The sequence below is a fragment of the Diceros bicornis genome, chromosome 30 (genome assembly GCF_020826845.1).
Source record: "Diceros bicornis minor isolate mBicDic1 chromosome 30, mDicBic1.mat.cur, whole genome shotgun sequence".
NCBI classification, from domain to species: Eukaryota; Metazoa; Chordata; class Mammalia; order Perissodactyla; family Rhinocerotidae; genus Diceros; species Diceros bicornis.
In genome coordinates, this window is record NC_080769.1 from 11568497 (window position 1) to 11581809 (window position 13313).

At 37.4% G+C, this 13313-nt stretch overlaps 1 protein-coding gene and 1 pseudogene across 1 annotated transcript; both read right to left on the reverse strand.

Annotated features, from left to right (window-relative positions):
• Nucleotides 1–1031: 1031 nt before the first annotated feature.
• LOC131394217 (olfactory receptor 7G2-like) lies at nucleotides 1032–8528 on the reverse strand (annotated as a pseudogene).
• A 373-nt stretch (nucleotides 8529–8901) lies between these two features.
• Nucleotides 8902–9858, reverse strand: LOC131394218 (olfactory receptor 7G2-like). Its single transcript, XM_058525439.1, has one exon. It carries the CDS (start codon nucleotides 9856–9858, stop codon nucleotides 8902–8904), a length of 957 nt encoding a protein of 318 aa, XP_058381422.1.
• Nucleotides 9859–13313: the final 3455 nt, after the last annotated feature.

A 13313-nucleotide genomic window follows, 5' to 3' on the forward strand; every position in this document is an offset into this window, starting at 1 on the left:
TATATGGCTACATTGTCTCTTCCTTTTCTTTGTGTCCTTTCCGCTTCTGTCTATCTCAAAAGTATACATGTGATTACATTTAGGGACCACCCAGATAATACAGAATAAGCTCCTCCGTAAATATCCTTTTCCAAATAAGCACAATCATCTTTTTACCATAAGTTAACACTTACCAGGTAGGAAGATTAGAGTGTGCACATATCATTTAGAGAGCCAACATTCAACTCACTACAGAGATGTTCTCCGGTTGACTCCATCGAAAGATCTATTAACAACTTACCCAGGGAAGGACAGTCATATTTCTGTCTCTGGGCATCAAGTCTGAGTATGACACCTCCATTTGCTGCCACCACCTGGTGACCCTGACAAGAACCAGTCCTAAGATAAAGAATCTTCATGGAGAACTGAATGGATTCTTACTCTTCCTAAACATTTCCTATCTCTGAAGTCCCTGTAATAAAAGATAACTCTTTTAATATTTGGTCATAATAAATGTGGATTTTCTTCTTATTATTACAACTGAAGGCTTTCTAATGGATGAAGTCAATTATGTCATAATCATCTCATACCAGTTATATAATCTAATTATGCCAATTTTATAGATAATGAAAGTGAGTACAGTAGATGCTAATGTTGCCTCAGAAGGATATGGTTTACCAGTGACTGGTCTCACTAATTACTAAATTGGGAAATGATAGGTTGTCTCCCTTGCTCCACTCTAAGCCTAACTGTGGGATGCAACTGACATGGCCCTATGATGGGATTAGGTGGAAGCTAACCTCTAGATTTGCCCACAGCCTTGTTTCAATTTTTTCCCTGCCCTATCCACCTCCTTCAACTGAAAGAGTTAAAAAAAAAAAATCACTAAAACTAGAACCCCTGCGTCAGTCTCTGCTTCTAAGGAATCTGAGCAAAGAAACTGAATTTAGAGAATTGAAATCATTTGTTAAACATCACAGAACCAGAATAATAGCAACATCATGACTCAAGCCAAAGCTGAAATTTTCTTAGCCATTGTGTTATCAACTCATTTAGGAAGAATTTACAGATGGAAGAATCAGGCATTCTGCCTTACCCAGGATTTTGGTCACTTTGATGCATTCTAGTAACCCCAGTCCAAAGTCAGTGGCACGTTGACAAAATGAAGGTCTGCTTCCAATGAGTTTTCTCAAGGATCCCTTCAGGTCCCTGTTCCTCAGGCTGTAGATGAAGGGGTTCCTCAATTGAGGAACCTCAGTGTACATCACGGCAGTCACTACAGTCTTCCTAGAAGTGTCAGTAACTTCAGAACTAATGTACATTCCAAAAGCTGTCCCATAGAACAAGGACACAACTGCAGGTGAAACTTACAGGTCAAAAAAGCTTTGAGCTTTCCTTCTGCTGATTGAGTTCTCAAATTATGATGTTATTGATGAGTGTACCAGAATAGGTGACCTTGAGGACCTGAGCGAGTTCACACAAGTGAGGGATTTCCAGGCCCTTGCAGAAGGACAGGTGCAACACCATCAGACTGAGGAGGAGGGCATCCACAATGCTAAGAAACAGAGACAGTAGAATCAGCAGGCCACAGAATTGGGGGTTCACGATGACCGTGTACATCAGTGGGTGACATATCATCACAGAGCACTCATAGCCCATTAGTGCAAGGAGAAAATTCTCAAATAATTCAAAAACCATGATGAAGCCAATCTGAATGAGACAATGTGTGTAAGTGATGCTCTGCTTCTGTCTTTGTATGTTCACCAGCATCTTTGAGATTGCGATTGTGCTTATATAGATGTTGGTAAAAGATAGATTGGAGAGAAAGAAATAGATGGGAGTGTGGAGGTGGGAGTCAGAGCTAACAGCCAGACTGATGAGGAGATTTCCTAAGATGGTGACCAGGTATGTGGGTAGAAACAGGTTGAAGATGAGGGGCTACAGTTCTGGATCATCTGTCAATCCCAGGAGAAGGAATTCTGGAGTATCGGTATGATTTCTAGATTACACCACCATAAGATTACAAGTAAATGTCCTCAGGATTCATCTATCTTGTACAGTGTGTCAGAATGTCCTTCCTTTTTAAGGCTAAATAATATTCCATTGTATGTATATACCACATTTTGTTTATCCAGTGTTCACCATTGCAGACTTCAGTTGACTGTTCCACAAAGGAACCTGGAAACTTTCATCACTGAGAAAACCAACAGCCAGCTTAGCTGCTACAGACTCCTCTCAGCATTTGTCACTAAGAGTCTCACAGGTTTTGGCCTTCAAAGACTCCAACAGCTTGTGTCCCACCCCATAACCACTACCATGGAGACTTGATCCTGGAACCCAGCATGGAAACTGAGCACTTACCAGCAGATGGTCTCAGTCCCTACAGCTGCATACATTCATGCAGCTAACCCATTTCCTGTCACTGGCCTCCACCCCCATGGCTATCCCTGAAGTGGCACAAATGCCTACCACTAGCCCCAGAAACCACAGCTGCACACATGCAAGCATAGAGCCTTGAACTCTTGCACTTTACCTTTTGACACCAGCCAATGGCAGTGACCCTTACCACCATACAGATGTCTGTAGCCAACTTGTAACACCATGGAAGAGACTTCAGCCAGCACCTAAAGCAGAGGGCATGCACACTGCCAACCCTGGACATCACACTGTGTGTCTTAGTCCCTCAGCACTGGTAGTGCTGCAAGAGAAAAGAGGTTCATCAAATACAAGGGAAAGTGCATAAGGTAATTAGCAGATTTCTCAGTAAAAACCTTGTAAACCAGGAGAGAATGGGATGATGTATATGAAATATTGAAAGAAAAAAATGGACAAACAAAAATATATTACCCAGGAAACTGTCCTTTAAAACTGAAGAACACATAAATACAAAGGTAAGAACAGAAGTAAATGAAATAGAGAACAGAAAACAATAGAAAATATCAACAAAACTAAGGACTGGTTTTTTGAAAAGATAAACAAAGTTCCTAACCTTTAGCTAGACTAATAAAAAAAGAGAGGAGACTCAACTAAATAAAATCAGAAATGAAAGAGGAAATACTACAACTGATACCACAGAAACTCAAAGGATCAGAAGAGACTGCTATGAACAATTATATGCCAACAAATTGGATAACTTAGAAGAAATGGATAAGTTCCTAGAAACATACATCATACCAAGACTGAATCATGAAGAAATAGAAAATCTGAACAGATCAATAAGGAACCAGGAGCTTGAATCAGTAATCAAAATCATCCCAACACAGAAAATCTCATGATGACATTGTTTGACTGGTGGATTCTACTAAATATTTAAAGACAAATTATCACCAATATTCCTCAAATTCTTCCAAAGAATTTCAAGAGGGACAACACATCCTAAATCATCTTATGAAGCTGGCATTACCCTGACAACAAAGCCATGTAAAAACATCACAAGAAAAGAAAATTGTGAAGCAATATCTCTGATGAATACAGATACAAAACTCCTCAACAAAATATTCACAAACTGAATCCAACTACACAGTAAAAGGATTATTTACCATAAGCAAATGGTATATATCCAAGAACTCAAGGGTAGTTGGTAAGAAAATCAATCAATGTAATACATTGCATTAATAAAACAAAGGAAAAACCAGATGATCATCTCAATTGGTAAAGAAAGTGAATTTCATAAAATCCAAGACCCATTCACCATAAAAACTCTCAGAAAACTAGAGATAGTGGGATAATTTCTCAACATGGTAAAGGATATCTAAGAAAAACCCACAGCTAACGTCATACTCGATGGAAGACTGAAAACTTTCTCTTTAATATCAGGAACAAGGCAAGGAAGCCTACTTCACCACTGCTGGTCATCACTGTACTGGAAGTTCTACCCAGAGCTATTAGTCAAGAAAACATAATAAAAGGCATCCAAATTGGAAATGAAGAAGCAAAACTACATCTATCCACAGGAACATGATCCCATATATAGAAAACAACAAAGAATCCACAAGAAAGCTACTGAGCAAAGAAATCCACAAAGTTGCAGGATACATGATCAACATACCAAAATCAGTTATGTTTTTACATATTTGAAAGGAATATAAGAATGTTATTCCATTGAAAATAGCATCTAAAAGAATGGAACATGTAGGAATAAATTTAACCAAGGAGGTGTAAGACTTGTACATTGAAAACTAAAAGCATGAAAAAAACTAAAAGCTGAAATAAATTGAAGACATAAAAGAAGGAACAATATCCCATGTTAATGGGTAGAAAGACTTCATTGTCAAGGTGTCAATGCTATACAAAGGAACCTAGAGATTCAGTGCAATCCCTCTCAATATTATTTTTGTATAGAAATGGAAAATGCCTTTTGTGTAGATGCAGAAAAAAACTAATCCTCAAATACCATGGAATTGCGAGGGGCTGAACTAGCCATAACAATCTCATACAGAACAAGTTCCAATGACATATGCTTTTTGAATTTGGATTTGAACACACTTGGAAAGTTTCTCAAATCTAAACATAGATTTACCTTAAGACCCAACAATTCCACTCCTAGGTATAGAGCCAAAGATAGGCAAAAACATATAATTGTGCATCAATGCTCATAGCAGTATTATTCAAAATAGCAAAATGTGGAAAGAACCCAAGTGTCGATCAACAAATAAATGGATAAAGAAAATGTGGTAAATGTATATACACAATGGAATATTATTCAGCCATAAAACGGAATGAAGTTCTGAAACCTGCTAAAACATGGATGAACTTTCAAAACAATATGATAGAGAAAATAAGCCAGACACAAAAGAACACTTTTTTATGATTTCACCTATATGAAAATATTTAGGGTTGGAAAAATCATAGAGACAGAAAGTATACTATAGGTTGCAAAGGGATGGTTGTGTGGCATTAGAATGAAGAGTTATTGCTGAATAGCTTCAGATTTCTATTTGATTCATGAAAAAGTTGTGAAACAGATAGAGGTGATGATTGCCCAACATTGTGCAAGTAATTTTGCCCCAAATTTCACCCATAAAAATCAAGAAAATTTCAAATTTTGTGTTACACATATTTTACCACAATAAAAAATAGACTAAACATGTATCAAGCACTTTAATCACTTTATAGACTATCACTATCAACTTTTCTAGTCTCAAAAACTGGATTTGATATATTTTTCCCATATTATGGACAATTTGTTAAAATTATTTCAGTGGTTATCAATATTGTTACAGTAAACTGTGAGTTGTCACAGAAGTGGTCAAGTTGTATTACAACATACCTTGTGACTATAACTGACAGCCATTGGGACTTCTTCGTTACCACAATAAACCGATTTTTAGCTGACTGGTGTGCTACAACAATTAAGACCTGCCATATTAGCACAGAGGTAAATACAAGACAAGATCGGAAGATAGAGCCCAGACAGACACCAACACATAAATGAATGGTTTATGTAAGGACATAAAAGTGAATTAGATTCCTGCCTCACATCAAAGGCAAAACTAAATCCCAGCGATGGCGTTCAGAGCAGGCCGCCCCAAGATGCGCCACTCTGCTATGCAGATTATTTCAAGCTGAAGATAATAAAGGCTCAGAAGACTCAGGACGAACATTTGAGTTTCCCCTCCCAAACTGCCTAAAGAAGTTAAGACAGAAGACCTGTTTCATGAAGGAGCCACTACTATATGATGGCTGTAGTATAATGTAAAAAAAAAAGGTGCTGTGATAGGAAAGGCACCAGGCCCATCTTACCAGAAATTCTGTCTCTCCCAGGTGACATTCTTTAGGTGGCCCTGAAGAGAGTTTTCAGACAAACATTTGCATTTCCATCTTCACGTCAATTGTCTTCTTCCCCTCTGAAAACCCAAACCACTACTCCCACAACACCTTCTGTGCCTTTAGCTAAAAATACTTAAATGAGCAGCTTAGTCAGAATGAAGAGTTGCTCAGTTCTCTTCCTGAGTTTCTCCCATGTATATATGTTGTTAAACTTTGTTTGATTTTCTCCTGCTAACCTGCTTTTTTAATTATTTGGCCATCCATAAGAACCTTAAGGGAAATGACTGAGGGAGATTCTCCCTCTTCCCCAACGCCAGGAAGGATATTATTTCAAATGTAAAAGCCAAAAGAGTAAACCCTTCATATTGAAGTAACAGTAGGTTTCATAAACAAGACGTATTGAGTACAAGCCATTACGGAAAGCACTGGCAAATTCAATTACATTAAAACTAAGCACTTGTGTTCATCCAAAAAAAAAAAAAAAACCCAAACAAACAAAAGATATCCAAAAACAAGACACACACTTAAAAAGAAATTTTCAGTGCTTATCACTGACTAAGAGTAATATTCTGATAATATAAAGAAGTCATTTGAATCAATAAGAAAAAACAATAAACAGCTCAATAGAAGTACCACAGATATTTAACAGAGCAAAAAATAAATATCTGAAAAGATTATCAACCATATAATAATAAGTCATAACAATTAGTGAAATCATTTTACACCCTTTAGATTATTAACATACTTAAAAATATCACGGCAGTGATATGGATCCTCAGGACTTTCTAATATATGTAAATTTGTTCAATGACTTAGGAAAACTCTTTAGAACTACTCAAAGAGAAAAGATTCTCTCTTATGTCCAATATTTCCATCTCAATTATAAAACACTCTTTCATTTCCACCAGAAGACATATAAGAGTTCCTAACACCAGAAAACTGGTTACAAAGAAACAAAATTTCCATCAGTATTAGAAAGGACATCTATTTTGAAAAGATATCATAAATAATGTAAAAAATCCAGAGTATTAGAAATGAGTTAGCTACTGCTACTATGAACAACATGATTGAACCTCAAAAGGGCAATAAGAGGAAAATAATCAAGACACAAAATTCATATATTAAGATTTAATAAGTAAGAAAACAGACAAATTTATAAATTGGACAGGAATACAAACAGAGTGATGTCAATGATGTTAAAATCTATTACCCATTCCATAGGACAAATATGATGAAATACAGTAAATTTCCTAGAATTGAAGCTAAAAGAATAATTTAAAAGAAAATAAGTACAGAATTCAAGATAATATTTGCTACTTGATGGGGCAGAGTGATGTGAGTGGGAGATGCTTCGGTTGGATTAGATGACAATAGCATTGCTCTATTTTTATCCCCCAGATAGATAAATGTGTATTTATTATGTTACTATTCTTTCAGAGCTACAGATAGATTTAATGCACTTGTTAGTATATATTATATTAAAAAGTAAAATTAAGAAAGGCTTCCCATATTCCTAATTCTAAATTCATTCTCCCATATTGTTTTAATATTGAATTAATGCACTTCAGACTTCAGAGATCATCAGAATCTCACAGAGTCCTTGTTGAAAAGACTTATTCCTCATATGCCTTTGTCGAGATTCAAAGTCAATAGTTCTTGAGGGAGGTTTGGAAACCTGTCGTATGTGCAAAGGCCCCAGGTGATTCAAGTCTACAAGTGTTCTGTTAAAATCAATGCAGGAAACTCTACACTAGGAGGTACCATGATTCCCAGGCAGGAACTGTATCCCACATGTAGTGCTGAAATAAAACCACCCCCTCAACCTCCAATGATGACTGGAACAGAAGGCTCTCCAGCAACTTCTTTGATCCTCCTTTGAGACCTCCACTGTTTACACCCTCACACCCAAAGAGATCATTCTTTGAAATTTTGAGATTATGAGAAATGTGATCTACCTAATTTGCTAACTTTTCCTTTTTCTTTCCTATTTTGCACTCCAAATCTCCTTTGCACAGTAAAGTAGTTCTCCATAGAATAACATTCCTCATAAAGACACCTTAAAAATGTATGCATTATAACCCTGAGTGCAGCCAATGATCTACGAGATCAATGATACTATTAATTTTATTCAATTAGGATCTCTGTGTGGACTCCACCAGAGATGAGTAAGAAAGACAAGATCAGATGACTAAGGAGAAATGTGAAAACTCAGAGACATTCTTACAAATAAGCCAATAAGATGTTTTCAAAGCAAATAAGATGCCAGAAGAAGATAACCAATGATCCTGTTCATGGTAAAGGGACTGAAAGATATATATTTTGGATGACTCCGTTCAGCGTTAACTATCAATAGGCCTAGGGAAGAAGAGTCATATTTCTTTCTCTGGTCATCATGTCTAGCTATGATGCCTGTATTTGTTGCAGCCATCTGGGTCCATGAGGGGAACTGGCCCCAGGAAACAGACACCCCATGGAGCAGTAAATTAGATTTCCTCTACATTCCCTATCTCTGTAGTCCTTGTAATGAAAGATACCTAGCTTTATTGTTTTGGTATACCCCTGTCGGGGGTACTTTCTCTTAGCAGAAACAATGGCTTTCTCACAGATCAAGATCAAAGGTCTCATGATAATCTCCAACCACTGATAATCATGCCATAGAAAGTTTATAGATGGTAAAAATTAGTATAGTGGATGCTGATGCTGACTGGCACAGATACTGTTGACCACTTCCAGGTCTCAGGATTTAAGGAATTGGAGGATGAAACAACAGCTTCTCCCATGTCTCACAGCAGGCTTCTCTCTGGGGTGTAGTTCACAAGGTGCTAACCCAGAGACCAGACAGAATCAAGTCTTTGCTGTGACCACGGACTTCTTTGATCCTAATCCTGAACTATCTGACTTCTCCCAATTTTCTTCTTCTGATGTTCCAAAAAATATCAGTATAACCCTTGCCTCAAGTCAGCTTCTAAGGACACCACCAAAGACACTGAGATTAGGGAATGGAATTCGTTTTTTGAAACACCACAGAGCTATACAAACAGCAGGTTAGTTTTCAACCCCAAGTTACAATTCAATTACTTGTTATACTATTGAGTCATTTAAAAGAAGTTGATGAAGCAAGAGTAAAACATTCTGGCTCACCCAGTACTTCTGTCACTTTGACCCGTTGTAGAAACAAAGAAGAGAATGTGTCCTACTGATGAGTTTTCTGAAGGCTCCCTTCATGTCCCTGTTTCTCAGGCTATAGATGAAAGGGTTCAGCATTTGAGGGGCAACAATGTACATTACTGAAGCCACTGCAGTGTTTCTGGAAGAGTTAGTAAGAGCAGAACTGAGGTACACCCCGAAACCTGTCCCATAGAATAAGGACACAACAGAGAGGTGAGACCCACAGGGGGAAAAAGCTTTATACTTTCCACTCACCGATGGCATTCTCAAAATGGAATAGACTATCTTAGTATAAGAGAAAATAATTCCACACATAGGAATACCAAATAAGCTAGTTGTAAAATATATCAGGATGTTATTAATGAGGGTATCAGAACAGGCAAACTTGAGAACCTGAGCCAGTTCACAAAAGAAATGAGGGATTTCCAGGTCTTTGCAGAAGGACAACTGTAACACCATCAAACTATTGAGCAAGGCAACTACAATGCTAAGAGAGAAAGAGAGAAGAATTAGCAGGACACAGAGTCGGGGGTTCATGATGACCATGTACATAAGTGGGTGACAAATGGCCACATAGCGGTCGTAGGCCATTGCTGCAAGGAGAAAATTCTCAAATACGCCGAAAACCAGGGCAAAGACAATCTGGGTGAGGCAGCCTGTATAAGTGATGCCTTGATTCTGTGCTTGTATGTTCAGCAGCATCTTTGGGATTGTGGTTGTGCTTATACAGATGTCATTAAAGGACAGATTGGAGAGAAAGAAATACATGGGGGTGTGGAGGCGGGAGTCAGAGTTGACAGCCATGATGACGAGCAGATTTCCAAGGACAGTAACGAGGTACATGGACAGGAAAAGGTAGAAAATGAGGGGCTGAAGTTCTGGATCATCTGTCAATCCCAAAAGAAGGAATTCTGGAGCACGTGTGTGATTTCTGGCTGCCATGTTGATGAATCTGATGGAAAAGATGGGATGAAAAGAATATGAAATGAAATGTCCTGCGTAAGCAGCAGATGTATCAACTGGGAACTTATTAGAAATGAATAATTGTGGTATCACTCCACACTTACTGCTGGTAAACACTGGGTGAGAACCAGCAATGTAAGTTTTAACAAACGCTCCAGATGTATTTGGTATATGCTAAAGTTTGAGATACTGCTCAGTATAAAGAAAAATAACTCAATATTGTGAACCCAAGAGAATATTCAAATCTTTCCCTCTGCTAATTTGTCTCTCCATCATCATCTCCCATTCTTCCTCTTCTCTCCTCTCCCTTTACTGGATCTCCTTTTCATTGATCGCCAACTCTGTTTGCCACCTTATGCCAAGTCCTCAGACTGAAACAAAGAATAAGACATGATGTTTCCTTCAGAAATATTCCTTGCCTTCAAGCAAACAGAAAAAGGAGAATGAAGTTATAAATCTTTCTTTTAGAGTTTGGTCCCCAATTTGTTATTCCTCAGAGTCATCTGAGGAGCTTGTGAAATTACAGATGAGTTAGATCATACGATCTCTCTATTTATCCACAGGGAAATTTAGATAAAGTTATATTATGTCATGGACACAATGTACAAGGTGAGTTCATGGCAAAGAATGGGTCTGAGATCATATCATCTGATGGCTGAATTGACTCACTTGACTAATCTCTGTCACTGCTTCTAGATAGTACAGAATTAACACTCTTAAACTATCACTCAGATTTCATATTTCCCCTTTAAAATGGTACTGTTTCATCCTGAACAATGCCTCAAATATTTTTGCTTCCCTGCAAGGTCTGTCCACCTCTACCCATGAAGTATTCTGTGGCAGGTGCATGGCATCCATCCAGGTATATGCTCTGCACATGAGCAAAATTAGAAAAAGTTGCCCATAAAATTGAAGTTCATAAGACTCTCCCATGGAAATGTGACTCAATTGCATTAACAGTGGATTCTAAGATAAGATGGAAAACTACATCAATGATATTCTCTGTCTCATCCTAAGGAAATTTCTTTCCCTAAGGTGAGAAAGGGCACATCATTAAAAAAAAAATCTAAATGAGAGAAAGAATAAAACGCATAGGCTCCTAAGAAAACAGACGAAAATAGCTTCAACTTTTGCTCCTTGAAAGACAGAGAGCTACAAGTTAAGAGACTTAGATGTTACCTGTAAGCTAAGCAAGTGTCCTAACAGGATTATCTCTGTAAATCAGTGGTGCTCCCTCTCAAAGGGGAAAAAGGTGTGGCCATGACAGCCTTTATCATTTGGTGTATTACGTGGACTCAGACACTCTGAATTTAATCCAGACTTGCTTAGTGAATGAGGAAAATTGTTCAATTGTTTTTGTAACTTAAAAAGCTGATGTCCTCATTTGTATAATGGGAACTGTCTTAAAAACTTATGGGAATGTCGCAATGATGAGAAATGAATGGAGAAATGGCATCCAACACAGCACTCCACATCTGGTACCCTCACTGACATTTCCTATTGTGTTTTTTTATTCTTCCATGAACAACAGATCCTGGCAAGTTTCACTCCACCGAAGAAAGTAATAGGGTGGGGCAAGTTGAGGAAAAAAAACTGAAAAAGACAACATTACTAGATGATAACTGCAAATTTCAGGGAAGAGTTTCTGAATGAAAACTCCAGCTGAGAACCTTTATCCTGTGGAAAAGGAATAAAAGAAACATCAATGATATCAATATTCATTTGACATAGACATATGATCAAATATATAGTAATTAATTAAATAATAAAATAATCAGATATATGAATCAATACAAATAATGAAAACCTAGTGAAAAAAATTTTGTATAACAAAAAGTCTACGGAAGGAGAAAATTTGAAGTATTTTTTGATCCTACATTGATATGTGTATTTTTATTATGAATTATTCAAGTGAAATAAAAGTACAGAGATAAGAATGAAGTGCTTGGTATCCATCAGTCAAATTTATCAAGTTCATACATTTCACTATTCTCATTGTAAGTGTCTTTGTTGCAATAAAATTTATAGCTATATGTGAAGTGCCCACGTCATGTATTTGCACAACCTTGATTCTTCTCCTTCCCCAGGAACATCGTATATGTTATTCTGCTACAACTCTCACTATAATTAGTATTATTGTTCCATAAACAAATGCATTAGTTTGCATTATGAACGCTTTCTATAAACCAAAACATACTGCACATGTCACTTACAATTGGCATCCTTATGTATTTTATTTTTTTATTAATGTTGATGTATTTAGTCTTACTTCATTGATCTTAATTAGCAGGAAGTATTCCACTACATTGTTAACGTCACGATTTAACTCTCCATTCCCAAACTGATAGGTGTTATGGTTAATGCCTTTCATCCTATAGATGTGTATGAATACACACATAATATAAAGCCATGCATGGGGGATACCGTCACGTTCTACATAATGCTGTCGCTAGGACAGGTAGAACAAGAAGTGAGGAGGACACAAAAAGATTCCTTCTGTATGCATATTAATTGGTTACTTTATAAAAAAGACCTGAAGCTGATATTGAAGAATGTCAGGGTTTGTTAATTCTGGAATGAGTTGAAGGATGGTCATATGGTTTTCATTTAGTATACTATCTCTGCTGTTCTTATATAAAATGTATGGTAATTGTATAAAGAGAAACAGGTGCACTAGGAAAGCAAGCAGCTATGTCTCTCTGTGTCTCCCCTTTCTCCACAGCATCCTCACAGCCCAGCTACAGGGAAAATACAAAATATATCTGTACAACAGTGTATCAAGAACCAGGAACAGAAATTAAAGGAATAGCTGACCAAATCCCTTCTCTATCACCACACAAGAATTCAAGTAAATGCCACAAACATTTATAACAATCATCCTGTTTGAGAAGCTGCATATTTCTGTTCAGGAGGAAAACAGGTTCTGTCATTTTTCACAGAAATTAGGAGACCAGCATATTGAGAGCTGGCTGAATATTAGAACATATGTACATGGGAACTTGGCAACAAGAAGACAGTTAGGCTGCAGTCCCATGGACTCTTGGTTCTGAACTTTCATGCCTGTGCTCTCGTCATTTCTTCCCAAAGATGAATTTGTAGTAACACAACTGCCTGTACTAGTAAAACGTTAACTAAGGGACTTTAAGTTACCTGACTGGCATCACTGTGGAATGATGCTTCACATGTCATCAGAATGTTGAAGACAGATTTGTTTTCAGAAAGTGCAGAAACACCAAGTGATGCAATGGGCTTCTGGACAAGAAAGATCATCCCTGGGTGAACCCTCAAGTGTACTTCTTCCTTAGCAACAAAGGCTGTTGAATGAGGTTGTCACAGGCTGACTCCTTACAGTCTCTATATCCCTGAGGATTTAATGTCCAAAGCCCCTCATTAAACAAGTATTTTTTGTGTCATTCTGATCCCTGGGCACTGCA

Bases quoted from the DNA above. Each gene is read 5' to 3' on its own strand.
- LOC131394218 (XM_058525439.1), bottom strand. From the start codon at position 9,858: ATGGCAGCCAGAAATCACACACGTGCTCCAGAATTCCTTCTTTTGGGA.